Source organism: Centruroides vittatus, unplaced genomic scaffold, assembly GCF_030686945.1.
Source record: "Centruroides vittatus isolate TY-2023 unplaced genomic scaffold, ASM3068694v2 contig_361, whole genome shotgun sequence".
In the NCBI taxonomy this organism is placed as follows: Eukaryota; Metazoa; Arthropoda; class Arachnida; order Scorpiones; family Buthidae; genus Centruroides; species Centruroides vittatus.
The window spans coordinates 2,268,987-2,296,870 of NW_027122185.1; the positions used below are offsets into that span (position 1 = coordinate 2,268,987).

General features: G+C 26.9%; 2 protein-coding genes across 4 annotated transcripts in view; one reads left to right on the forward strand and one right to left on the reverse strand.

The window, feature by feature from the left end:
* Positions 1–27,884, forward strand: part of LOC136975022 (midasin) — a 234,672-nt gene that overhangs the window by 90,504 nt on the left and 116,284 nt on the right. Inside the window, exons 40-41 of the mRNA XM_067270012.1 lie at positions 182–394; positions 497–625. Of these exons, the coding sequence (XP_067126113.1) occupies positions 182–394; positions 497–625 (342 nt within the window). The remainder of the gene's footprint in view (positions 1–181; positions 395–496; positions 626–27,884) is intronic.
* Positions 11,585–27,719, reverse strand: LOC136975023 (uncharacterized). Of its 3 annotated transcripts, none has more exons than XR_010880740.1 (5): positions 27,383–27,719; positions 18,524–18,720; positions 14,759–15,700; positions 12,437–12,508; positions 11,585–11,762 (listed from the first exon to the last, which is right to left on the reverse strand). XR_010880740.1 is itself a non-coding variant. In XM_067270013.1 (4 exons), exons 2-4 carry the CDS (start codon positions 18,709–18,711, stop codon positions 11,759–11,761), a joined length of 1,134 nt encoding a protein of 377 aa, XP_067126114.1. In that variant the 5' UTR covers positions 18,712–18,725; positions 27,383–27,719; the 3' UTR covers positions 11,585–11,758. The 3 variants fall into 3 exon arrangements, 1 of the variants encoding a protein (XP_067126114.1); XR_010880739.1 differs by having other exon boundaries at positions 18,524–18,725; XM_067270013.1 differs by lacking the exon at positions 12,437–12,508 and having other exon boundaries at positions 18,524–18,725.

Here is a 27,884-nt window from a genome sequence, read left to right on the forward strand (position 1 = left end):
AGAGGCATCATTTGTTGTATTTATTTGAAAATATTTGTCATTGTTTTATTGTAATAATTTAAAATTTCATAATTTATTTTTATATTTTCTTATAACAGTAATTCATACAGAAAATGTTTATTTTTTTAATTTTAATATAAAATGGAAATTAAGTAATAAATTGATATGTAATTTTATGTAGGTTTTAGAATTGTATGAAAAAATATTTGGAAAACTCTTAATTTCACAGCCACTTCAGTTAAGAGTAACTGATAAAATTATTCAAGTTGGATATTCATTCTTGCCCAGACTAGGACATTTTCCATCTTCTACTCCTTTATTTCCTCTGCATAACCAATTAAAACCATTACAGTCATTAATGAAATGCATTGAAATGAAATGGTTGGCTATTTTGGTAAGATTTTGATTGTTAGTTTTGCTGAACATAGAAACTACTAAAAAATAATAAAGTGAACCCAACTAATTTATGCTATTTTAAATTTATTCATATCGTCAGGTTGGTTCATCATCTGTTGGAAAGACATCAATAGTTAATTTATTAGCAACTTTAACAGGACAGAGTTTATTTATTTTCACAGTGAACTCAGAAATGGACACCACTGATTTACTTGGGGGATTTGAACAAGTAAGTCAATTGATTTTTATTTAATTAAAAAGATGAAAAATATGATCATTTATTATTTTAATATTTCTTAGTTATTTGTTGAAAATACATTATTTAAAATGCATATTTCTTAATTATTTTTGGAAGAATTTATGTCTATTTTTTAAAAATTTATATTACCTTTTCTTTGGATAAATAATACTTTCTCTCAACATCAAAATATTTTTCTTTGTCACAAATTTTAATTCAAAAATATAGCACGGTTTTCTTCATCTATTTTTTTTCAGATTTGAATTTTTTAATTAGAAATCTCTTAAGAGGTTTCCTAAGAATTTTGTTTTAACAATTAGGCAGGTTGCATGACTCCGTGATAAGTATAAAGTATAAAGGAATGTTAGAATCACTGAAGAAGTCAGTTTTAGTTCATATTTCAAATTAAACATTTTTTGGGACTATACATCCCATCATCAGATCCTATAGAAATTGAAATGTTTATTCTAATTGCACATCTTGTTCAGTGTGCATTCAAATAATACAGTACTTTTTGAGATGCCTTAGATGGTGTTGTATTATAAAAAATGAAATAAAAATTAATATTTATCAGCAAACTAATTAATGAAAAAACAAACATTTTTGATCACTTTCACTGATTATCTTTACAGTTTACGATCATTTGAGTTCCAATGTAAATTCAAAAGCAGTTTAAACACAATGTGCATCTGTCCAAGAAATTCACAAATATTTAAATGATCAAACAACGACATTAAACTACATTCAACTTGTATACTATTATGGATATGTATAAATGATAAGTATACATCTTAAAAATCTTTCATCACCTGTAAAAACTTTAATATACTTAATTTTTAGACAGACGTTTTTGATCTGCTATTATCTTCAGGTATCTTTAACATACCAAAATTGGAATGTAAAAACAAACAATGACATAAAAAGGAGAGGAAAAAATTCAAAACTTAAATATGTACAAAAGTATTGTGATATGCTTACAATTTAAAAATTATCATTTAAAGTACAAGGGAAATATAGTGTACACTCAAATATCATCGATAAGTAACAGCTGTCAATTGGTGGTAAATGTTATGTCAGTGTTGAGTTTGAACATTGTCTAAAAATTGAATATATTAGAGTCCTTTACTGGTGATTAAAGATTTTTAAGGTGTGTTATTATCAAACACATTAAAGTGCATAATACACAATTACTATAAATATCACAATAACAATTAAATGCAACATGAAAAATATAACTATTTAAATTAACCTAGATCTTACAATTAATTTTGGATAGGCATACATTGTCAAGTGTCATAAAAGGCTTTAATCTGAAATAATTAGATGTTTTGATACATTGTATTAAAAATATGCCAAGTAAAATGTACAGTAATAATTATAATAATCTATCAATAATAGTAAAAGACTCAGGATATGATAATTTTGAAACTGAAATGGGGGGGGAATGTGTGTTTAATTTAATAATCTCCTTTTTAAGATAACTAAAACTTTTTAATTTTCAAAAAATGTTTTTGGCCTTTTCTAGTTCATTTTTACAAGAAATGCTTGTTGGAACAGCTTTTTTAACCTCAGTAATTTCAAAGCTGAACAAATGCTGTTATTAAAAATAAATTTTCAAGATGATTGAATTTACTGTAAAATAGAATTTTTCAAAATTTTGCTAGAAATAAAGGTACTCCTCACTTTACGACCTATCTGCTTAACAACCACTCGCACTTACGACCACTCGAGTTTCGACCTGCAATTCGGGGAATCCCCTTTCTCAGCTCGAGTGTCGGTCAGTGGCGGATGGTGACATGCGCACTAAGTGTACTATAATAGTCTTATAGTACTTAATGGGCTAATAGCATACTATAATAGTCTTTTTATGAATAAATTTGAAGTTTGTTGCATAATTTGTATAATTTTACAACGATCCTATATTCTCAGCGCAAGTTCCTCGCTTATCGACCAATTCGCTTAACGACGTAGTCGTCGGAATGGAACTCCGTTGTAAAGTGAGGAGTACCTGTAACTGATTTTTAAAAAGTTTTTATGGGGTATTAAAATATTTATAGTAAAAAATTTATTGTGTATTAAAATATCTGTTTTTATTTTCTAGCTAGTTTCGTGAATCAACTTATTAGCAAGCTTACTGAAATCTATTTTAGTTAAAATTGGCTTCCAACAACTATGCAACATTTTAGTTTATAACCTTTATATATTTAAAAATACTGTTCTCTAAAGTCTTTCAGAGGAAATTGGCTCTTCATTTATGGATTATAGCAGGTGTTTCTCAGTATAACAATTTTTTTTTTTTTTATTTTTTCAATGCCCGTATCATTAAAAATGTCATGATGCTGAAGATCTCTCACTACCTATCTGTAATACTCTTTAATTCTAACCATTACTAATCTAGATGTGGAGCCTGGATAAAATTAATTTTTATTATTTAATGATTATCTTAATACATGTAATCCTGATTTTGACAATTTATCTAATTTGCACTTATCATTCCTAGTTGTTTTCATAACTGTACGGTTTCTTAACCCCTGGAAAATACTCTGCTTTCTGATATATGGAGTCATTAGTGCATTTTCTGTTTTGCTCTTAACTAGTAGTATTCTTTTTTGTTCTCTACTTTATTTTGCTGTTTGTACCCTTTTATGGAAGATTTAACAATATTGTGTATGATTATAGCATTGACACTGATTGCTTGCTAAATTATCTTAAATTCCTCATTTCTATCTTTTATTATAGAAGAATGGATAATTGCTTTGTTAATTAGAGTCCTATATACCAATAATTGGCGATCTGTTGTATCATAGGATTTATGAAATACTTTAGTTAATAGATCCTTTCTTTTTTTTTGTATGTATTCAAAATCTAGAAAATTTACACTTTCAAAATTCTCTTCTGTTAGCTTGATGTAATACACCCCAATGTTGTTTTTACATTATTTTGATATATGCTAACAGTTTGGAAGAGAGGAATCTCCAGGAAGTTGTGGTGCAATTGGAAAATGTTTATACCACACTACTACAGGAGGAAACAAATATGGCTAGAGTAAAACTCTCTTCTCAACTGTTTGAAGTACTAAGGTTTGAAAAGCTTTTCAAACAAGCATTTCTTGTAAAAGTGAACTGAAAAAGGCTCAAGAAGAACCAAAAGTTTTTTTGAATATTAAACAAGTTTTCATTACTTTAAGAAGCACATTGTCTCTCTATAAAGATAATGCCATATTTTAATTTTATGAAAAATCGTCATACTTCTTTTTAAAAATAATCTTTGAATTTGCATTTAAGGCTGCTATACATTGTCAAATAAATTTTAAGCTTTGGCTTTTTTTTGTGTGTGTGTGACTTATTTGAATATATGTAGATGTAACAACAACAGAAGGCAACAAGAAGCTAAGTAAGCAACCAATGACATGTCATTAGTTTGTTTATTTACCTACAATGAAATGAACTATTTAGCTATCATTTGGAATGGATTATGTCATTGGTTAGCTTACTTAGCTGCTTGCCACATAGCTCACCTACTCAGTCTTTCACTCTGGCTTTACCCTGTGATGAAAGCAGTCAGAAAAACTTTAATTTGAAGTTATAGTTTTTTTATGCTGTTTGGTATAAAAAGCTAGAGGTGCTTTGGTGTTTAATTGAAAAAATAAAATAAAATTTGTGTAAGTAATATAAATTTATTGAATTTTGCTGATTAGTAAGTTACAGTTGTTGCTCCTATAATTTATTAACTAAAATTGAATATTCTTCTATTTGAAATTTTAATTAAACATAAAATTTTTTAGAACTTATCACACAGGAAGTTTGGGCCAATAGTAAAATGGACTTTATTGATTACAGGAACAGATATGCATTTTAGGTATTTTCACCTAAAATGCTCACAAAAAAATAAATAAATAAAATCAAATTAATAAACTAAAGCTGTTACATAGATGGATTTTGTCTTTTGTTGCTGTTCTAAGATAGACTGTGATCAAAAAACTTATCTTTACTAATCATTATCTGAATTTGTTGGTTTGTAAAATAAGTTGAAAAATAAAAACTTTATATATTTTGGAATAAGAAAATATTACAAGCGTAAATTAATTCTAAATAAAATCAATCTTAATATTTTATAACACATTTTTAATATATTTGAAAAAATAAAAGAATATTAATTTTATACATATATTTATTATAATATCAATGAATATTTATGTTTACTAATAAGTAGTTAATTAATTAGCCATATTGTAATCAGATAAGAATCCATCTATATTATTTGAATATTTATATAACACAGAGAAAGTATATATTCCTGTTTTTATTTTCGTTATTGTTTGAATGATTGTATTTATTTGCAAATATTTTTAAAATTGATTTCAATTTTGTGGAAATTAGTTAATTTAAATATATATATTTTAAATGTTTGGAAGTATAAAGAACTTTAAGCAGCCATTCTAAGATATATTTTTAATTAAAGATATTTTCTCTGATATAATCCATCTGAGTCTAAGGTCTATATGTTCCATACTTATAAAATGTTTACAAAACAGGTCACTTTGACTAAATTTATAGGGAAGTGTTTTGGACGATAAAACAAAAAATTAATATGAAAACTTATGGAATTAAGTGAAAAGTTTTAATTTTTTGGGAATGATATTAGACCAACTTATTATTTTTATTCAGGAAATATTAGAAATAAAAGTGAGTAATATAGTAAATAGCTTAATCATACTTAATAATTTCTAAGATATTTTTAATATTTATTATATATCTTTATTTTTTAGGTATATATTTGTATTATATAATAAATAAATAGAAATTTTTGCAATCATGTTATTAGTTAAAACTAACAGTTTATTAAAATGTATTCATCTATATATATAATCGAGACAAGTTGATAATAATAATAATAATAGTAATCAGCGCAGAGCCCAAATGGTTAGGAGTTGAAAGTTGAAATTTGGTACACAGTTAGGGTACGTCAGGAGAATGCACACTAAGAAGGGACTTTTCGAAATTTCTCTTCATGGGGGAGAGGGACAGGATTAAGGCTTAACACTTTCATCAATAATGGAAATGTTAAGTAACAATGGAAGGGTTAAGTAACAATGGAAGTGTTAAGTAACAATGGAAGGGTTAAGTAACAATGGAATTGTTAAGAGAAAGCGATGTGCAAGAAGCAGATGCAGATGCAGTTATTTTCATTTTTGCGGGAAATCGAACATATTTTTAGACTTATCTAAAAATTCTCGAATTAGTCTGAAAACAGGGGACCTAATTCTTGCATTCTGTGAAAACAAGTAAGATTGACTATAACATAATAATCTTAATCTTCGTTATCGTTACTTTTGCCCGAGCAACGCCGGGCTTACGTGCTAGTAGATATATAAGTTTAAACTGAATCATTAGAAAACTTAACAATTTATTACATAGCTTATCAATAATAAAACTATCAAAACACAAAGTTTAGAGAGATTAATATCATAGAGTTTTATAATATGATATGAAATTGTGGAGATTATCAGCAATATAAATTGGAGTATAGGAATATTTTCTGATTCTTATAAATCGGTATATAAATTCTAGTTCTGCCATTGTAGTTTAAAATATAGGTGAGTAATACTATGTAAGTTACAATTAGCTTTCATACAATACTAATATAAAAAATATTTTAGATTATCATTAATCAGGTTTTTCAAATTGCTTTAGTATATACTGTATACAAGAGATTGAATATTCAAGAATCTGAAATGTATGACATAATCCTGATTTTGTGTTTGAATTAGTTTCAAATTTATTTTATCATTTTTGAAAGTTGTCTTGAAAATGATTTATTTTGCAACGACATTTCAACTAATGATTATATAATATCTGTGAAATAATACAGTAAAAATGCAGTTTAAAAGCCAAAATGGACAATTAGATGCTATTTTAGGAATTGAGCAAATTTTATTCATTAAAAAGAAAAAAAATAACTAAATAAGCAATGAAAGTAGCTGAGGTCAAATCTGAGTTTTGAAATTTGTTGAATGCCAATCAATGCTAATGCACCTTTTGCAGCACATTCTTTGTAATCCCAAAGCTAAGGAAGAAAGTAAAGAAATTTATTGTAGTTTTTAAGTAGATTGATTTTGGTTTAATAATATATTAAATTGTAAGTAACCAATTTAACCTTCAAGTAAATATTATTATAAAATTATTTTGATAAGTGTAATTAATAGAATTTAAGTATAATTGTAGATATTTGCACAAATTGATAAATTAAAAGTCATGTTTAATGACTTGAAACTGTGTTGCGCTTAATTCTTGTTAATTACGAAACACAATATAGTGCTTTGACAATCACTTGGCTTTCTTTTCCCTTTTATTTAGGTGATATGTGCATACATAGCTCGTTTCGCGCCTAATACGCCCCTCTTCAGTCAACTACACACCTTGATATCTCGGGTTTGGCAACATGAACAAAGGTTCACATACATTCGACATGCATGCGATCTACATACATATTCTGGCATGTCTTGTATCTTTTCCACACAGGTCATGTTCTTTTGTCTGGATTTATACATTCCTCAGGGTTGAAGCTAGTCGTTTCTATTTCAATAACGTTATTAATGACTTGAAACTGTGTCATGCTTAATTCTTGTTAATTACGAAATACAATATAGTGCTTTGATGATCACTTGGCTTTCTTTTCTTTTTTATTTAGTTGATACGTCCATACATAGCTCATAGTACAGACATTCCAGAATATGTATGTAGATCGCATGCATGTCGAATGTATGTGAACCTTTGTTCACGTTGCCGAACCCGAGATATCAAGGTGTGTAGTTGACTGAAGAGGGGCGTGTTAGGCCCGAAACAAGCTGTGTATGCACGTAACAACTAAATAAAAGGGGAAAGAAAGCCAAGTGATCGTCAAAGCACTATATTGTGTTTCGTAATTAATAAGAGTCATGTTGTTACAATAATATTTATCAAGTGATATTCTAGCAAAATGCCTACATTTCATGCTCGCTCTATGCTGTTAACAATGTTATCCAGTGACATTAGTCACATATTTTATTTATTTATTTAATTATATATGAATTAAACATCTCTTTAAAGTGTTGTAACACTTGAACATGTTTTATTGCTTAATCTCTTGGATATCATTAATTTGACTTAATGATTTCTCAATAAAAAAAAAACCACCAAATTTGTGTTCAATTCTCTATTAAATTAACTGATTCTAACAAAGTTATTGTTATAATATAGATCATTATTACTAACTGATGTTGTACAAATAAATGATAAAAATTGATATAAAGATTGAAAATTTTGTATTCATTTGTATCACTTTTACTCTGTGGAATTGCAGAAAAACTTTGCTTTAGTTTGTTGTCTCTCTTTTTAAATGGATAATAGTTTTGTCAATAAAGACTAATCAAGTGGAAGCTCACATCATTTAGAGTTAAAGTTTCTTATGAATCCCTTATTATATCCTACTACTATTGCATTTTTAAAAGTTAGATAACTCATAATAGTGGCAGATTTTTTTACATATTTCGAATATTTAGTAATAAGAGAATATTTCTTTATTGTAAAAATTCATTTTTTTTTGCATTTACATAATATAATATGTATATATATGTATATATATATATATAATGAAACAAATGCTTCAAATAACTGCTAAATTGAGGAGACCAAATACTTTTCTTTATTACCAAAATGTTTTTTTACTTGATAACATCAGTACACTGAACATTACAGAATAGAATACAAATTGGAATTAGAACATTTTTGAATCAAAACTGATTGTGCATTTTCAATGATTTTTTATTTTTTAATTTATATTACAAAGTAAGAGTATATCATAATTTTTTTGGAGTACTATAAATAATATTATTATTTATTGATACCATCAAATTTTTAATTGAATACATCCAATACTAATTTATTTTTTGAAGTAGATACGAACTAAAAATAAGATAATAAATCAGGATTAATAATTAATAAATAAAACATCTTATAAATAAATGAGAAAATTTTCTTCTTTGTAGCACAGTTGTAACTGTGAGAAGACTTTGTAGACACTTTTTTTTGTTTGTATTCATAGTGTTATTGAATTTTGTCAGTTTTTCTCTCAACTTCTCTTTTAGAAATTTATCTTTGTTTTTTTAGTTACGTATTTTCTTACAAACCTGTTCCATTGTATTTTGTAAGAAATTTGTGAAAGTCAACAAATTTTTTTCAAATGTCTATTAAAGTTTATTTTAACAAACAAATCTGTGATATCACAGCTTACAGGCCAATCTGTTGCTGAAAACACTATAGCACATTTAACTTTGCATTCGTTTATTTCCACGTTGTAGTAAATAAGTAAATTAATAAAATAGTTTAATTATTAAGAATACATAATGTAAATAATAATGTGTAACTGACTAAGCAATGTTGTTACCATTTAATCGGTTACTGTCCCTTCACCCGAATACTGGCAATTTACTATATCATTTCTGATGTAAAATCTAATAATGCATGAATATTTTGGAAGTATTTTAAAAAATCTTAGAAATATTTATTTATCATTTACTTTCAGCATTTCTTTGAAATATCACTTTAAACTGTTTTGTTACGGATTGCTCTATGAAAAATTTCTTTCTTCATTACTTGAGAGAAATTTTTTAATATTTTCAAATATTTTTGGAAAGATTAAATACATTGGAACAAATCTATACAAAGATACATAAATAAAAAAAAAAAAATGATTTCATTAAGAGAGGATAGAAAAAGCCAATGATGAAATTTGTTGACACTGTGACAAAAACAATTAATCAATGTATGTAGACACCAACTAACAAAACCATGTGTAGTTTTTGAACCTTTTTGATGTTTTTTAACGTAACCTGAGCATTGTCAGCTGCATCAGCTAGTTATATAATAAATGATGAAAATATTAATTAATGTTGAACAGTAAAATTATAGAAAGTAAGATTGTTGTAAGATGAGTAAATATGAATTGATTTTATTATATAATTGAATATACTTAATAATAAAAATGCTTGAAAAATTTTTTCAGATTTCAAGAATTTATTTTGTTTTTTAATTTATTCTTAGTGTTATTTATAAATTTTTATTTTTATGAATGAAAGTGATTTTTGTTTTATTATTTTATTAATTATTATCATATAAAAACCATTATTGAATATGTTTAGTTATTAGATAATTTATACTGGTATTTAAAGAGAATTTAGTTTTAATGCTTGTCTGTGATATATACACACACAAATTTCTGTCTTATAATTTTCATGTTTAAATTAAAATATTTTAATTTTAAAAATGCATTTTATTAATTTATTTTTACTGTAATGTTTATAATAAACATATATATATATCTACAGACACACATTTAAAAAAAATTGTTTACATTTTGTTTCTAGTTATTAAAAATGTTCGTCATTCGTATTTTTTTATCATAAAAAAAATATATTTTTTTAATTGTAAAAGTAGATTTTTTTAAATGAAATTTGTTCTTACAAACTTATAAAAATATTTATTATTCTCATTATTCTACTGTAAAAAACATTAGAAAGTTTTTGAATTAAAATATATTCCAGAAATATTTTTGATTAATTTTAATTCTGTTGCAAACAAGCAATTAATCACGTTTAAAAAATCAAATAACGTTAAACATTTCTGGAATTTGACATTTCATCTTCAGAATGATGTTGATAAAATGTGAAGCTGGAATGTTGAATTCTGAAAACGTTTAAGATTAAATTGACTTGACTTCTACATTACATAAGGTGATTGACTGTTCATTTGATTTAATTAGGAAGTCGGTAAAATCTTTTTCTTATTAATCCATTGCAAATTAATGATTATTTTTTACGGTAAAAATATTCAATATTATTTGAAGAAATTTACATATTTTTTGTATATATAAATAATTTTAAAATTATCTAGTTTTTATATTATTAAATAAATATTTATGAAATAGTTGGAAATGTGCAGAAGGTAATTACACTGCATTTCGATATTTATTTCCGGGTCTGCTATTGTTTACTTTATTTTCATCAAAGAAAGTAAACAATAGTAGGCTTTGGTAGCTTTCAACAACAGATGAATCAAAATGAAAAAAGTGCATTAAATAAATTTTATTGTTCTTGAAAAACAAAAATAAATAAATTTAAAAAAGTGGAATTTGAAAAATTGAACTTATTATAATGGAAAGCTTAATCATTTTTAACGTTTGTGAATTTAGTAATATTAAATTATCAGTATTTATTTTTGAATAGTAATTAAAAAATTGTGGTACTTTTGGATTTCAAGTTTTTTTTTCTACAAAACATTTTTACTGTATAAACAGAAATGATATTTATATAAAACTATATATTTGAATAGTATAATTAAGTAGGATTTTCATCTATTAAAAAAATAAAAAACAATATTCTTTTTTAACTTTACATTTCTATATTTCTTTTTAGTAAAAAATTTATATATATTAATAACTTTTAAATAGCTTTAAAAATTGAATACTTTCAAAAAAAAAAAAAAAAAAAAAAAGGCGCATTGCAAATTACTTGCCATATGTAAACCTATCGAAAATTTGAATATTAAATTGCATGTTGGAATATTTGTAAGAATTTTAATTTTAATCTAATTAACTTTAATATAGCCTAATAATGATTATTTATACAATGTAATTTATCTACTGAATGCAGTGTAATGGTAATATTATATTACTTTTCCCACAAAATATATTCTATATTTTTTTTCATTTCCGTGTGTATTCATTTGTTAGGATGTTTTATTTACAATCTTGTTGATTTTTGTAATTATAAAAAGTATAAAATTTTCAATAATTATTGTTGTTAAAATAATAAAATCTGCACAAATCTAACCTTAGATTTCATATTATCAATGTGATCTCTAATTCTTAATTATTATTATTATTATTATTTTTTTATGAAAGATAGAAAATTAGACAAGTTTTTTAACTTTATTTAATAAATCAAGTAAACAGATGAAAAGTTGAGCATAGCGCTTTGGCGCTCGTGGAATTTTAGGGAGTCGTTGACCCAAAGTTGATAAATGCTTGAATTGACGATAAAAGTTAAATGTTTCAAACGAATATAAACCACTTTGTCTTCATGTAGTTTCACCTAGATTCAAAAAAAGGAAAGAAACAAATTGAATAATTTGAAGAATTTAAGCAAAAAGATAACTAATTTCATCATGCTTTTATCATCTTCAAGTAATGATTTTAATGATAATACTAGTTTAGCATTTTAATTGTTTGTCATGGCTATAAAGCTGTAAAATGTATTACTAATAACACCAACTTATAGGTTGGGTATACTATAATATATCTTTTGTGTAGTAGAAATGTTCATTTGTCAAGTGTTACTGATATGTTAAAATTAGTTGTAGAATATTGCAATGGAGAAAGAAATTTATTTTTAAAAATTATTCCAATGGTTATTATAATTATACAATATTTACAATTTATTATTATCTTAAAATTTATTAAATTGAATATTCAATCAGTTTTTCAGTTTGACAGGTTGTTTGTAATTTTTAACATGAAATATTCGCCCACGAAATATATTTCTATGCTAATCATAGCTTAATGTACCATAGGATGCTTAATGCACGGAATAAATATATATATATATACACAAGAGAAGCAGGATTTTGTTGCTTGAAGAATAAATTTGCGACAGAAGTATTTTTCGATTAAAAACAAGATAGGATTTTATATTGAAAGTTATGTTATATATATTCAAAATGTGGCCTAAGACGATATATATGATATTGGTGTTTCATCCGAACTCACCTTCTGATGTGGCAGTTGTGAGCAGCTAGAGACAGAATCTTAGAATGTAGTCTTGGTCAAATTGTCGTCTCCCTGGAAAAATACGGGAGATTTTTTCAACTTTATGGCATAGGAATAACGAAAAGATATTGAAAAATATGGAGTTATTAGAAATGTATAAACAAAAACGAACGCGTAATTTATTGCACTCTTAGAATAATTCGCATGTTTTTGGAAGAAAGTTCAAATCGCGAATGCCATTGTCCGCATTATGAATAAGCAAACGTTCAATTCGATCGATCACGTGGAGGCACAACTCGTCCCACATCCGGGTTACTCTTCCTTCTCCGCTATTTCCTTCCCACTTTCAGTCTTCTGGTACCGTACTTTAGAATATTTACGTTTTATTATAAGTAAAGATGCTTTTTTTTAATGTTTTCTAAGAGCGAAAAACTTTGGCACGAAAATTTTAATAAAGAAAAAATAAAGATAAAAAAAGACAGAAGTGTACCATCTGTTCACAGTTAATTTAACCATATGAAATTTAATGTTTTGTTTGTTAAAATTAGCATATGAAATCTTATTGCAATGTTATAGATAAATAATTCGGTATTAAAAAACCGACATTTTTCTAACGGAGTAATCTGATAAATATAATCTTAAATATTTTTCCTAAGAGATACTTGAAAATAAAAGAGGATTTCTGAATGGCATTACAAGAAGCTATTAGTTCCGTTATTTTGGACTATAATGCACTAATGCGGTAAAGAGTTTTGTAGCAAAGATTTACTTATTTATCTATTTTCATAATTTCATTTAACTATGAGCAAAAGAAGGCGAATATTTCATTATAATATTAACAAGTAACTGAAACTGAACCTAACTGCCCGTGAATGATGAATGTATTACGCTTTTAAACGTTGCTGATATTTTTGATTAAATTTTATGCATCGTTTCCTTGCCCAGGTGAAGCTCTTGAATAGATTGTGTTGTCCATGAGATATATCTCTTTTTCTTAGATTCCGACATCATTAACCTTGAGTCTTTGTTTAGAGAAACAGAATTATGCGATAATTCATTTTGAAATCATTTTTACGAAGAATTCTGAGGCCTCTAAAGAAAGAAAAATTCTTAAAATTGTTTATATTGTATTGATTAATATCACGTTATCTAGCAGTCCTTAATAGCTGATGTATATATAATATCAGAACGTTCTTTGTTGATACTGTCACGAGTTACGACATCTGCCAGTGTGCCAGATGTCCCGTAGTTTGTCGTATCGATTGCCTTGATAGGAAACCAGTGACTTGTTTCAGAGGTGTTGATTGATATATTGGTACTTTACATTGAAATGCGAGATGTATCCAAAAGTATCTATTTTGCATATCAGTTCTTTGTTATGTATTATCATTAAAGCATATAAAGCATTTTAAAGTTTTTCAATTTTTCAATTGAAAATGTAATTACCACAAATTCGTGGGTGTTTGCCTTTTGCTTAATTCAGTCATTAAAATTCCAGATCGTATTAAAATTTTTAATTATCACTTATCCTTTGTCATCGCTTAATCCGTACGAAAATTGTAATTTAGATATAATTAGAAAAGGCCTCAAATTATGTTTAGTTAATAAATGTACTTTCAAACCAGTTTTCACTTTATTTGCTTATTTAGAAAGCGGTATAATTAAAAATTTATTAAGTAATGTAATTAGAACTTCATAATTCCGTACGAAGAAACATAATGATTATTTTTATACCTTATAGAATCGTGAAGTTTTACATATAAGAACGTTAACTTTTTATATTTATTTTTTAAAATATAGAATAAATTTTTCGTATGGGATCGTGATGGGACTAAGGAATTTAAAATCTAAAAGAAAGTCGTGTTAAATCTTTAAAAAATTAATATTTTATTGAAAACTGATTTCTATTGATTATCCAATTTATTTTTTGAGAGAATGGATTTTTTTTATAATTTTGAATTATTAATGTAAATTGAATACATTAAGCAAAAGAAACTGACTATTGATTTATATAAATAAATTAACTTATAAAGTCTAAGACACTTAACTTTAGTAACTAAAATTCAGAGTATATGATGAGTTTTCTTAATATTAGTGCCATTCAAACATAAATCAAGAATTATTATAGAAAGATCTTAAAAATTGTATTATTGTGAATTTCTGTAAACTTAATATAAATTAAGTGATGAACAAAATCAGATAAGGAAATAACATTATATTTTACGGTAAAAAAAGCAAATATATTGGCAATAATCAAAATACAATTTAAATATGATTGGAAAATTTGATAATGAATTTAAAATAAGAGAGTTTAATACTTACATATATCCTCTGTTCATCCTACAAGCTTGACCCGTTTCATTAGGCGGAGTGCCATAATCCTCGGATATCCACGTATGGCAACATGGGAATTCCCCTGAAGTATTACGCAAGTCCCTGTGGAGCACCAAGAGTAGAGTAGGATTGACAAAGGCATGAACGAAAGCGACATGCAAAGTCACCTCGTAAGTAATCGAAGATGCATCAACCTTAGGATGGATGAGAGTCAGAGTAAACAACGGCCCCCAAAATATGATATAGGCGGCAAGGATGATGGCAAAACTTTTAACTCTTCTCACCCCTTCCTGTTCCAGACGATGAATGTATCCTTGGATATGTTGAGATTCGCAATTGTCAACATCTGATCTGATAGATATCATGGTAGTTACAAGACCAGCTATCCTAACTGCTTCCAAGTTGGAACGAGTTAAATCCCTATATAGCTTCCTTAAATGAATTCCAGTCAGAGCTACGCACAGAACGTTCACCGTTACCCAGAGAACGCTGAGGACGTAGTTCCGTACAGGTGCATACACCATGGGGCACGCATCTAGGTGCCCAAATTCTTTGGTACTTGCGAGTGCACCTCCAAGTAAAGTCGGTCCGAGATTAATGGTGAGGCTCGCGAACCAAATGATGAACAGACCAAAACCGATACACTGGGGACTATCCAGGAAGAGTGGATTTGCATCAGATACGGAGCCGGGTCTCAAAGTACCCGGGGGAAGGGCAGATGGATCTTGATCTGGTAATAATGATGCATCGTTAATAACTGAAGTAAGCATATTTACTGTTGATACGGTGACTAGTAGGAGAAAAGCCATCTCGATGTAAGAACATTTAGGAAGCTTCTGACATAACAAGATGCTTACTCCCAGAGGTACTAACAGGCTGGCTCTGCCACAATCCACTAAACCCTGATGAAATAACAGTCCTTGCGACCATCTGAAGAAATAAAAAATACGATATGATGATAAATAATGATAGTTAAATATCTAGTAAAAATAAATTTTAAATATATCTGAGATTAATACGAAAATCTGTTATCTATAATAAAGTTTTTATTTTGAGGAAAAAATAAATAAATAAATTACAAACTCTAAGAGAAAGGAATGTCTTAAAACTTTTAATAAAGTGTCAAGCAGAATTTAAATAGAAAATTAATATTTTAACACCATATGTTATCATTACTTGTCAAGTTTGCCTTTGCTTGATTGCCTTTAATCAAAAATTATAACGTCGGGTGGTTATTTTAACTATTATTTATTTAATTTCAATTTTTTAAACATTAAATAGAATTTTTTTAACTGTTATGTAATCTGTTGCTTGTTGAATTCGAGCGTAAAAATTTAAATAATATTTAATATTTTTCTTAAATATAACATTTATAACAAGCCTACGAACATTGTAAAATATAATAGTAAACAATTAAAAATTGCAAATTTGGTCTTGGTCAAAATTTATAAAAATTGTATAACTGAAATTAAAGTTCGCACATTGACGAAGTAGCTCTTATTCCAACTGACCTTTCTTTGTATTGATAAGTTACTGTCGGAATCCGACGACTTCAATCCTCCCTGCAGCTACACCTTGCCGGAACTGTCGCCTTATAAATCATAAATCACATTTACATACTTTTCTGTCAGTGTTCGAAGTTTAATTTTAGTTATACAATTTAATATAATTTTTTGTTATAATCGAACGTAATAAGTCCGTATAATTGACTTAAAAACGAAGACGGTACTATCTAAATTTGATAATTTCAAATGAATTATCTGTGTTTTTCTTCGAGTTATAATTATACTTAACCTTCTAATTCTACAATGAATCTAGTATTTTACATTATTTAAGAAATATTGAATGTTAGAAAAATTGTTTTTGCCTAAAATAACAATATTATAATGCATACTAAAAATTTAAGACATGGATGCTAAGTTATTGGAAGATTTACATTAAGTAATTAAACTGAACTTTAAATAATTAAAATTTTAACATTTGATAGTGTTTTATATGACCATTAGTGTTGTTATGAAGCTGTCGACAATATTTAATAATAGAATAAAACCGTATTGTTTATTATATATTTGGGGTAAATCTATACGGTTTTTTACTGTAAAAATAAATGTAAAAATTCACTAAAAATTGTTCTAATACTGTACTTCACGTCTAATATATGTATTTCCCCCTGCAACAGGGAATAACTCTCCCTTTTTTCTAATAAAGATTTTGATAATTAAAATAAAAAAAAGTATTTAATAATAGACTTAATAATCCTTAAGAATTATTAGTTCTTGCGACTCTCGTGTTATATTATTTGTGTTAAACTGTAAAAAGTATGGTACTATAACAATCAATTAATTAATAATTGATTGTTATAGTAGTATACTGAAAGATACTACTATAACAGTTTATCATTTTCGAATTCTTTGCATTTACAAGATATTATCATTATTTCAATTTCATAATTGTTAATTATTGATTTAATTATGCATCAATATGTATGCAAATAAAGAATAAGATGATGATGATAAGGTTAAGAATACTGTGCAAATATAAGTTTCAAAAAATTCGTGCGGACGTCGGATTTAAAACAAAAAATTCCACCTATCTGCCGAATTTATTTTTATTTCTCTTGTATTATATAGTCTATATTTAAGATAGACTTTTATTTTCGTTTTAAAATTAATGATTTTAAGAACCACGTACTAAACTTAAGAGTATTATAAATTTTTAATTTCTGTCTGGTCCATTATGTGCTGGTACCTCCTGGCAGAAACAAATCAAATCCGGTCTGAAATTCTTTATTTCTAAAGTGACAAGAATCAAATATTTGGAGAAGTTCGTATCAAAAGTAAATATCTGAAAGCAAATTAGTTTCTATTGTCTTATTATTTTTTGAATCTTTTGTTATTTTATGAAAATTATGTGTAAATAACAAGCGTCAAGTAAGTTACGCCATTTCAAGCGTATAAATTAAGAAAATTCTGAATATTGACTTAAGAACATGAGAATAAACAAATATTTATTGAATTTTTTTTACTTATTTATTCAGATCTTAAATGAAACAAATGTAATTTTCATGCAGCAATGTTGAGTAAATGATGTGCACATTTATTGTTAGAAGCTTCAGTTGTTTATCGATTATTTTATGTATATGCATAATATAATAGCCAAAATTTGATACAGTAGAAAAATTCTGCAAGGAATAAAAAATTTATCGAATTTATTTACATTTTTGTTTTAAATTTTTAAAGTAAATAAATCAAATCCGAAGGAAAAACAAGGGGGGGAAATAAAAAATAAATTATTTAATGATAGTTTCGTCACGTTTCTTGAAATAATTTATGCAAGTAAGCTGATCGTAAAGAGCATAACGAACAATTTTTTTTTTTTTACTGTTAAAAATCATTCAAAACTTTAATAAACGTCTAAAAATAATTCTCTTAGTCATTAAGACATGACTACTGGTAGATTATTAAATTCCTTCGGATCTATAAAATATCAGAAAGAAGTTCAAGGCCAAGAATCAATATTATTATTTCTCAGTTGCAATAGTAATAATTGAGCGATTTCTACATTGTAATCGACCGTAAAGAGGACTATTAAAAACTTTCAATATATCGAAATGAGATAAAAGTAGCGGACAACTCGCTTAATGACATCTACGCGAGAATGTTGATAGTTTTTCATCATGCAAAATTTTTTTATTATACGTTATATATTAATATTTAAAACAATATATTGTTATCTGAGATGAGAGACTCACACCTTCTTAGCGGGCGCTTTAGAATGATAAGTAGCATGAGGAAGAGATTAGCACCCATTCCTAGAGCTCCTATAGTGAAGAGTACTATAGCTTCAGTAGTCTGTGCGGGATGACAACTTTGCGGTTTCACCACTGACGTGTTAAATGTTGAAGTGGCATTAGCTACACTTACTACCCGAGGCACGTTCATATCTTCCACCTTTCCTGGAAAAAGAAAGCAGTTAAGAAACCGTTTTTCTAATCTTATTTTTTTAAAAATATAAAATAATATGATAATGTTCTTACATTATTTTACGTATTTAAAAAGTATAATTTAAAAATTGAATAAGGTAACGTTTTATGAGAGAAAAAGTTTAATCCTCTTACGTTATATTTTTTATTCCCCCTTGTCTTACAAGTTTAAAGTTGACATTTTACTACAGTAGTATGTGTTTATGGAAGAATTCGAGTGTACTTTCAGTTTCGATTGTCGATTGCTTGTTACAAGTTCTTTCGAAAAGCATGAGAATTTATAGAATTTTTTTTTTTTTTTACCAATTCTTAACAGTTTCAAATGCAAAAAATTCCATTGGGTTTTATCTTTTTCGCTGTCGAATTTCAATGACTTTCTTCCCAATATGAAAAGTTTGCTATAACTATTTCCAAAGCAATTCAGAATGATATTTTTAACATAAATGCTTACATTTTTTTTATTATTTAACTAAAATAATCTTTACGTTAGAGCTAAATTCTCATAGCTCATTATTAAAACTGGATTTTGTGGTAATATTACATCCTTATCTTAATTATTTTTAATTATAATTTATAATGTATTCTATTAAAATAAGGTTTCGTTTGATTCTCAAGTTGAAGATTTAAGCTTACATTTAAAAAAATAAATATTGGAATCGTGCGTGATATAATATTTATCTTTTTATGTAAATATAGAACTTAAACATAAAATAATTAGTAGTGAAAGTGCCGAATATCTTTGCCGAAAATAACTCATTTAAATATACTTGTTCGAAAAACTAATTCGTTCTTTAAATTGATAAACACGTCAATAACATAATTTGAATTATATTATTGATATATGCTGTTGATATTGTTTCCAGTTTTAAAAAATAATAATTTTCAAACTTGATTCATTTAACGAGTTTCAACTTTCATCATCAAACATTATGGAAACTCCAATACGGTTATTAAATATAGTTCAAGATTAAAATATGTGGAATTTATTGTTGTTTAAGCGACTACGGTTTTGCCAACGTCAGCTACATTCGAAGGACAAATCAATAAAAGGCATTGAAATATCTTTCTGAAGCATTAAGAGGTTTTATTTCTTAACTGATCGAAACAAATGGTTTGTGATCCTTCGTCCTCTTTAACCATAAATACAGGGATGCATTGATATATGAATTTTAGCTTAGTCCTGGAATTGGTTCTGTACATGTTCCACTTACTATGTTTTCCTCTTTATTGAATACATATGTTCTCTTTTTATCGAATTTATTCCACTTCTATAGAATTTCAGTTTTTATGGAATGACTTGTCTTATATTAAACTTTGCTTGTCAAGAACTTTTGTATATTTGAGACTTTTTTAATACTTTCTATATCTGTTAAATTTATATGTAAACATAAAAAATATTTTCTATTTCTTATAAAAACAAAATGACGTATATAAATTTGCTTAATATCGATTAGTAATTTCTAAAATTATAATACAAATTTAATATTAAAGACTAATTATATATATAATTTAATTTTCTACTATTGACTAAATAATTGTATTTTTAATGCAAATTAAATAATATTAATCTAAATATATTTTTGTACAGAAATGTGGTTATTTTTATACACATATACAAAACATTGATTTTTTTTTTCTTTTTTAGTTTTGAGGGCGAGAATTTATTTATTTTAAAAACTTAAATCAATGTTTAACAGTTTCTCCTTCGTCTTGCATATCATTGAATCAAATAATTGATTTTTACAAAGTTGAAGAACCATATTGGTAGCATCGCTTTATTCTTTTGCGTAGATGAGAAAAGTTCCTCGTTAACCATTTGTTTCTATGCTAGACTTCCTACTCTGCATGGTAACTGTGATATTGCGTGACTCTCTTTCACTAACAAATGACGCTCATTTTAGATCTGATATGATGTAAAGCTTATATTAAAAAGACTGACTGCCGTATTTAAATTTTCGACCTTCATAATTTAAACTTGACATCGAATTGAGTTTTACGAATAGATCGTTAATATATATATGTGTGTGTGTGTGTGTGTGTGTGTGTGTGTGTGTGTGTGTGTGTGTCACACAGCCTAATCGTTAATAATCCCTTCTAACGTGAAATTTCCTAATTTGCGAAACCTTTCCTTTACTATTAAGTATTCAGTTGCTAAGATGATTATTTTATTTACTTAGAAGATTACGTGAAAATAGAATAACAGTTGGTAAATTGTATTAATCAAAGCATTTACTGGTTGAAGTATTATTTTTATTTGAAGTCGAGTAAAATTGGAATGCCCCGTTAACAAAAGTTATTGCAAAACAATGCGAAATCTATTCAAGAGAAAGATTCTTTATAACATTTTCAAGATTGAATGTGTGCATTATCCTGGAAGTGTTTGTATTCTGTATTCAGATATCATTTTTTGATATTATTGATCTCTTAGGCTAGCGATTGTTTCAGTCGTTACTACATACATTCCGATTAATCTTAACTTCTTATTTATCTACATCGAAATAACGATTTCTTATCCGTATAAAATTCATATCTTTAATAATATTTTTTTAATAGTTATTAAATAAAAATAATGAAGTTTCCTCTGGCCCTTCAAAAATTTAAGCTATGGTTGTATTGTTGTATTCTCTTTATAGAAAATAAAATGTGATTAATTTCCACGCCAAGTTCCGCAGATGGAGTGGATGATGAATTACATTTATCCGAATTTATATTTGTACAAATAGACTATTTTTCGTGTGAAACGATATTCATAATACGAGTCGTATAGAATAATAGATTTTAATGAGAAATTTCAGATAAACATTAACAAGATTACGTGCAGAGAATGGATAAAATTCGATAACAGTATGTAATGTTCTAACATTAAAACAAGAACAATGAACGACAACGGGTTACTTTATTTTTTACGATCTCTACTGACAAAATTAACTTGTTTTGCCTCGAGTCATTAACACTCTTATGAGACGAATAAAATGTTTTTCTTTTTGTTGACCCAAGGCACCAATTATTAGGGAACAAACAGTTGGTTTTGATGCCGTGATCTTCATCTTATCTTTTTAGATAATTAAATTTCTTGTAGGTAATAATGAAGAAAACGGCAAAATTTTCAAATTTTCTTTAATACCTTAAATTTCTATAAGATAGTTTTACTCCTAAAATTTAATTCTGACTATAGGATGTTTCCAAGTGAGAAAGGAATATTGTAATAATAATAATAATTTTGATGCTTTTGCTCTTATAACTTCCTATTTATTAAATTAAAAGAAGTTTTTAATTAAAATTACTATTAACACCGCACTATTTTTCTGAAAAGAGCCAATTATCTATTTCATAAATTACATTGATTTTACGATTTCGCTCTTTAGCTGTTTCCACATAAACACATTAAATATCTTCATTATAGAAAATATTGTATATTTAAATATCCGGAAATGAGTTATTAGATTCTACAAGCAGCTTGCATCACACGAATTCCGACCGAAAATTATATGTTAAAGACCATACGAAAGTATAAGTTACATGGCTGATGGAATCTAAAGGGTTAATCATTTCAAAACAAGGTAGCCAACACGAAATAATATCAAACATCATTCACAGAAAATTAGATACAACACAAAATTACCGATGAAAGTTTTCATATTCATTCAAACTATAAAGCAAAATTTTTATAAATATTTGATCACGCAAATTTATATTTGAAATTACAAAAACGTATTTAAATTGTAAACAATAACTGGCGTTATTCATCGCTAACGAAAGTAAATAATTATTTTATTTTTTTATAAATAAAAATTTCTTTTATTTTATTTATAATATCTACAGTTAATGTGTAAATTTATGAGAAATGTATCGTTAATTTTAATGGATTTATCAAATGAATTGCTCTTAATTCTCTGAAAATAGAGACAATTACCCTATTTAAAAAATTATTTTATTGAGAAAATGTATCTAATTTTATGCTTTATTTATTTTAAAATAGCTTACATTCTCAAATATTATGTTATGGGGGTAAATATAAAATTTTGAATTAATTAACTTTAAAAATTTATAAGAATGATAGTTATTTTTTGTCTCATTGACAATAGAAAAACACTAGATTTTTAAGTTAAGAAATATTTGAGATTTATATTATATGAAGTAATGTCTGGAGAGCAAAAAAAAAGCAAAAAAGGAACAACTTTTAGTTGAAATGTGGCTATGTCACAACAAAATCAGATCTTTTTATAGAAGAGAAAACAAGACAGAATTAGATAGAGGTTGATTGTGGAGTAGAGATAGCGATTCTTACACGGAAAAAAGAATATTGAATTTAAAGTGAGAGAAAAAAAAATAATAATAAAAAAATTCGAATGGATGAAAGATGATTCTTACAGTCAGAACTGTTGTTATCAATAAAGATAAGATAATATTAAATACTACGTCTGAAAAGTTGAAATTTATAATTTTCAAATGGATAATATAATAAAATTTGCGGCAATAAATTATTTAAAACCACTTAGTAATTTTATGCTTTTGAAAATTATTTAGTTTTATTAAAATCAATAAAAAGAAAACAGAAAAACGTTTTAAAATTATTAATTTTTTTTCTCCATTTAATGTAACTTAATATGTTGTTTCAGTACTAAACGTGTTAGCATATAATTTTAATGAAATAAATTTTTGGAGCGGATTGTGGCAAATATTTTTTTTGCCGTTCTTTAAAGGAAACACACAATGTTTTGCTTATAGAGTATCGTATACTGCGATGCCCATCCTTTGGGAAATATCGCTGGCAGTCATCCATCTTGTATTACTTGCCTCCCACCAGTTACAGATGAGATGAGCAAACTGAGAAATGTGAATTGCCTATTCCGATGCAATCTTTTCCATTGTCTTCATAGAATTATTTATTGAAAACCTAATTACCTAATTTAAGAGATGCGAGAAAAGTTCGACTAATTGTCTTATTAGGTATCACTAAGCGTGTTTATATTCTTTGCATATTTAATGCACCCTCACGTCCTGACTATTTTAAGTTATATATTATCTAAAGTAGAAAGAAGGGAGGAGGGGGAAGCGGATAGAAAAATTAAATCCGTTAGCGTGAAAATCAAAAATAGATTATTACAGGCAGATATTAATTTTATATTCCCGTAAGTAATTTAGGTAAGAAAAAAAGAAAGAAGTTTTAGGCTGTTCCAAAGACATCAGCCGTTCATTATACTCGTGCTTTAGACTGCCGGTTATGTCAGATGCGCAGTAAACAAATCGAATCAGGGAACCACTAGTTTATCCAAGACGTAAACTGGAACTGTACCGGGTCAGCTTGATTTCGATCGATTCGCCTTTAGTCTCTGCTGCGTGGGAAAGCACTCTCCTGGACGTTTTATTACTGATTTTTCTGTTGTCCACCCACATAACTTCCGCACTCTGAAATTTAATTATTCATCGTTCTTCGCTCGGTTTCGTTTTTTTTTTTTTTTTCTACTAATTATGACATTAATTTTTTTTCTCCTCGCTAAACTCGCACTTGGCTAATTCACCATTAATTCATTAAAAATTCATAGTGAAATTGAGACAAGTAGATTATCGAGATATTAATTACTCGCATTTATAAATATGATCCTTTTCTTAACCTTTACGCAAAACTGATACGTTAAAATCTGATTTTAATCTTTATGTATTAAGAAAATGGCTTAGTTTTAATGTATTTTTCTATATATATATATTTTAAATTAAAGCAAATTGCTAAAGTTAATATATTTTATTTATTTAAACATATAATAAATGCATTAAATATCTTGTGTAAAGTATGTTTAAATGGCTTGTAGTTTGTTTAGCATATTAAATAGTACGATTCTGTAAAAATAGGCCTATATTAAAAATTACCTGGTGTAAAATTTTTCTATAATTGATTGAACATGTTAAAAATTCAAAATAACTGATTGTAAAAGAAAAATAGAATTTAAACATAATAAAATTATTTTAAAAAAATTATATATATATACTGTATTTTAAAATATTCAGTGGTAAAAATTACTTTTACTAAATTATTCATTATAGTCTTATAGATATTTGGCGCCTGGAGCCTCGTAGAATTTTTTTTCCTCTACTTAATTGAATTTTTTTATTACTGCTGTCATTATTAACGTCTTCCGCTAGTCTTATATTACTTCTCTGTAATGATACTGTTCGTCCTTAAATCTTACCTTACGAACATTTTAGTTTTCTTTCTACTTTTCACGCCTTCATCTATACTTGAATTTCCTCTTTCTCTAATTAGATTTCTACGTTTCTATAGAATATTTATTATAAAGTAGTTATTTATGACTTAGCTAATATAAATAAGTAGACAGGAAAGAATTGTTGTAACAATAGTAAAAAGTATTGAGAAAAATAGATGAATTTTAGATGATTGACCACAACTAAAATATTTTTACATTTATTGTAATATAGTGAAGTAAAACAAACGAAGTTAAAATATTGATGATAAAGAAAAAATAAAATAACAGTTCGATTCATTCATCCAATTTTCTTAACGTCAAATTTGCTTAACTCGAAATTTCCAGATAACTTCAGAATTTAATACTCTACAATAAAACTAATTCTCAAAATAAGTAATTAGCTATTGTTATCTTCTTATTCATTAAAATTAAAGTAGTAATAAAGATTGTAGGAGCCTGAAAATAATCTAAAACATTTTCAGAAATACTTTATTTGTTTTTGTATTAAAAAAAAAAACATTATTTCTCAATAAAAATGATAGAATCTTTTATAAGTTTTAAAAATTAATTTATATTCTTGCCATTGTAAAATGTAGAATCATGCTTTTTGTATAAAATTTTATTGTTGGATATATTATAAAAATTGAAGTGAAAATTTAAAAATATATATTGTTTTTGTTCAGAGTTTGTGCTTCTGATTTATAAATTTTACTGTATTTATTTGGAATATTTTATTTTTGAACTGTTGTATAATTTTGTTGATCTTTATTTTATTTTATTTTATTTTTTTTAATGCAATTCATATGATAAAACTAGACATTTTAAAATACCTAGCTTCGGAGAATATATTAGACATTCTAAAAAATAAACATTTGAAAACATTAGAAATTTTTTAAGGAAAATAATTATAGTATTCAATATTCAATTATTTTTCTAATTGCGTTAAATGATATATTTATATCAAAAGTTTTTTTTTGTAATCCTAAAATTCAAGTGTAATCGAGAAGCAGCAAGAAGTAGTCATTACGTTACTTCTTTCATGCTTGTATAGGCCATTAGCCGCACTTTTTATTTTTATTTTTGTTTTCTACAGTGGATTGGATACAGAAATAATTATTAATGTAAGATATCTGCGCAAATTATTGTGAAATAACCCGATATTTATCATGTATGATACGATAAGAAATTGTTTTACGTTTTTCGTTGAAATAATTAACTGAGAAATTACCAATCGAAAATTATCTCTTATTATCGAACTGTTGGATATAATTACAAGCTTTAGTTACAGTGTACTTTTGTGTACACTGATTTAAATGTTTTCTAAATGTTTTAATTTCGGAAATAATTAAAAATTTTATTACTTTTTTGTGTGTGTTTAATTAATAAAATGTTGTAGTTTCTTAGGAATGAATAAATGAGATTATATCTTAGAATCTTAAAAGTGTGTTGGTAAGAATGTACCGTATACAATTCTGAGTTGTTGTTGTGGTCACTACATTAATTTATTGTAAGTACATAAATGTTGAGAATTTTTTCGTTTACATTTTATTCGGGAATAGTAAAGAAATGGATTGATGTAAGTAATTCGGAATATGTGAATATACTTGTATGCATATTGTAAGTTAAACATGGATAGATACTTTTGTGAATAACTATTAATTGTCATAATCAGTACTGAAGGAGGAATTCCATACATTCCGGACGATACTTGTTTTTATTTTTATAGTATGGCATAAGATTTTAATAGGATCCGTTCATTTCTTTCACATATCTTGCACTAATTGATATAATAAGATTCTTTTTTAAAAAAAATATTTTTTGTAAATTAGTTTTCTAAAAATATTTATCGTGATTTCGGTAATAGGCCATTTTAAGTGTGGCCATTTAAGAGATTATCAGAAAACAGTAGATGGTTCATTACCGACCGAGGTAACATATGGTTAGATCAAAATTTGATTTTCTAACGTGAAAAATTGCTTAAATTCAATCAATTTATTTTTATACCTGTATTTAACGTGTTAAAAAGTATACAGTTATATGTAAAAACGTGTAATAAACGTTGAAAATAGTGTTTATTATTTAAGAAAAGAACAATGAATTTAAAACTGGAAGCATGGAAGATAAAAGCTTTACAGTTAACCAGGCGCAATTAACCAGCATCTCTTTTTAACGATTCTACTTAACGTAATCTATCCTACAAAAATATATAATAAAGTCTAATTTAAAACAGACGGAATTATTATTGCAAAACACATCGCTAGTGATACGTTAATCGATTGAACAACATAATGTCGACGCACATTAGTCAAACATAATCGTGTCTGGTGGCCTTCTGCTTCTTTCTTGGACAGGTATGCGGTATCTGCGGTGTTACGTACTGCGCAAAACGAAAGATATTGGTAATCATTATTAAAATTTTGTACTCACCAGCGTTCAGTTATTCCGCTTGAAGTCGGCCTCTCCCCCTCATCCGCCCCCCTAGTCACGACGAGAGGCGGGGATGGTTTGTAGAAGGCCAGCTTCCTTGGCACAACATAACAGTTGAACCTTGGTCGTCTTTCTACAGTCGACAGCTCAGCTGTGCATCGACTGCATGCCGCTACACACCGCATCTCTTGCTCCAGGATAACAGGTCCACCAATCCCCGTTCCCGGAGTTGTCCTAACGTAAGAGGACGCGGGGGTGGTTGGTAGTTACCGCTCAATCGGACCTTTAAACGCCCAAATGGTTAGTGGTGCAATTCTAACCGCCCAACCAGATTACATTGATCTATATATGAAGCGAAAAAGTATGTCTGACCTTTGCCATTTATCACTTCCACGTGACTAGCCAAACTGATGCTATTGGCCGCTTTCCGGACTTGATCTGTTTTCAACCAATTATGGATCGATTGCAAAGTTTAGGAATTCGTTATAATTTTAAGCCAAAA

Excerpts from the sequence above, each read along its gene's own strand:
- LOC136975023 (XM_067270013.1), bottom strand. The coding sequence starts at position 18,711 with ATGAACGTGCCTCGGGTAGTAAGTGTAGCTAATGCCACTTCAACATTT. Across the intron at positions 15,701-18,523 it reads CTAAAGCGCCCGCTAAGAAG|ATGGTCGCAAGGACTGTTAT; the intron begins GTGTGAGTCTCT and ends TTATTTCTTCAG.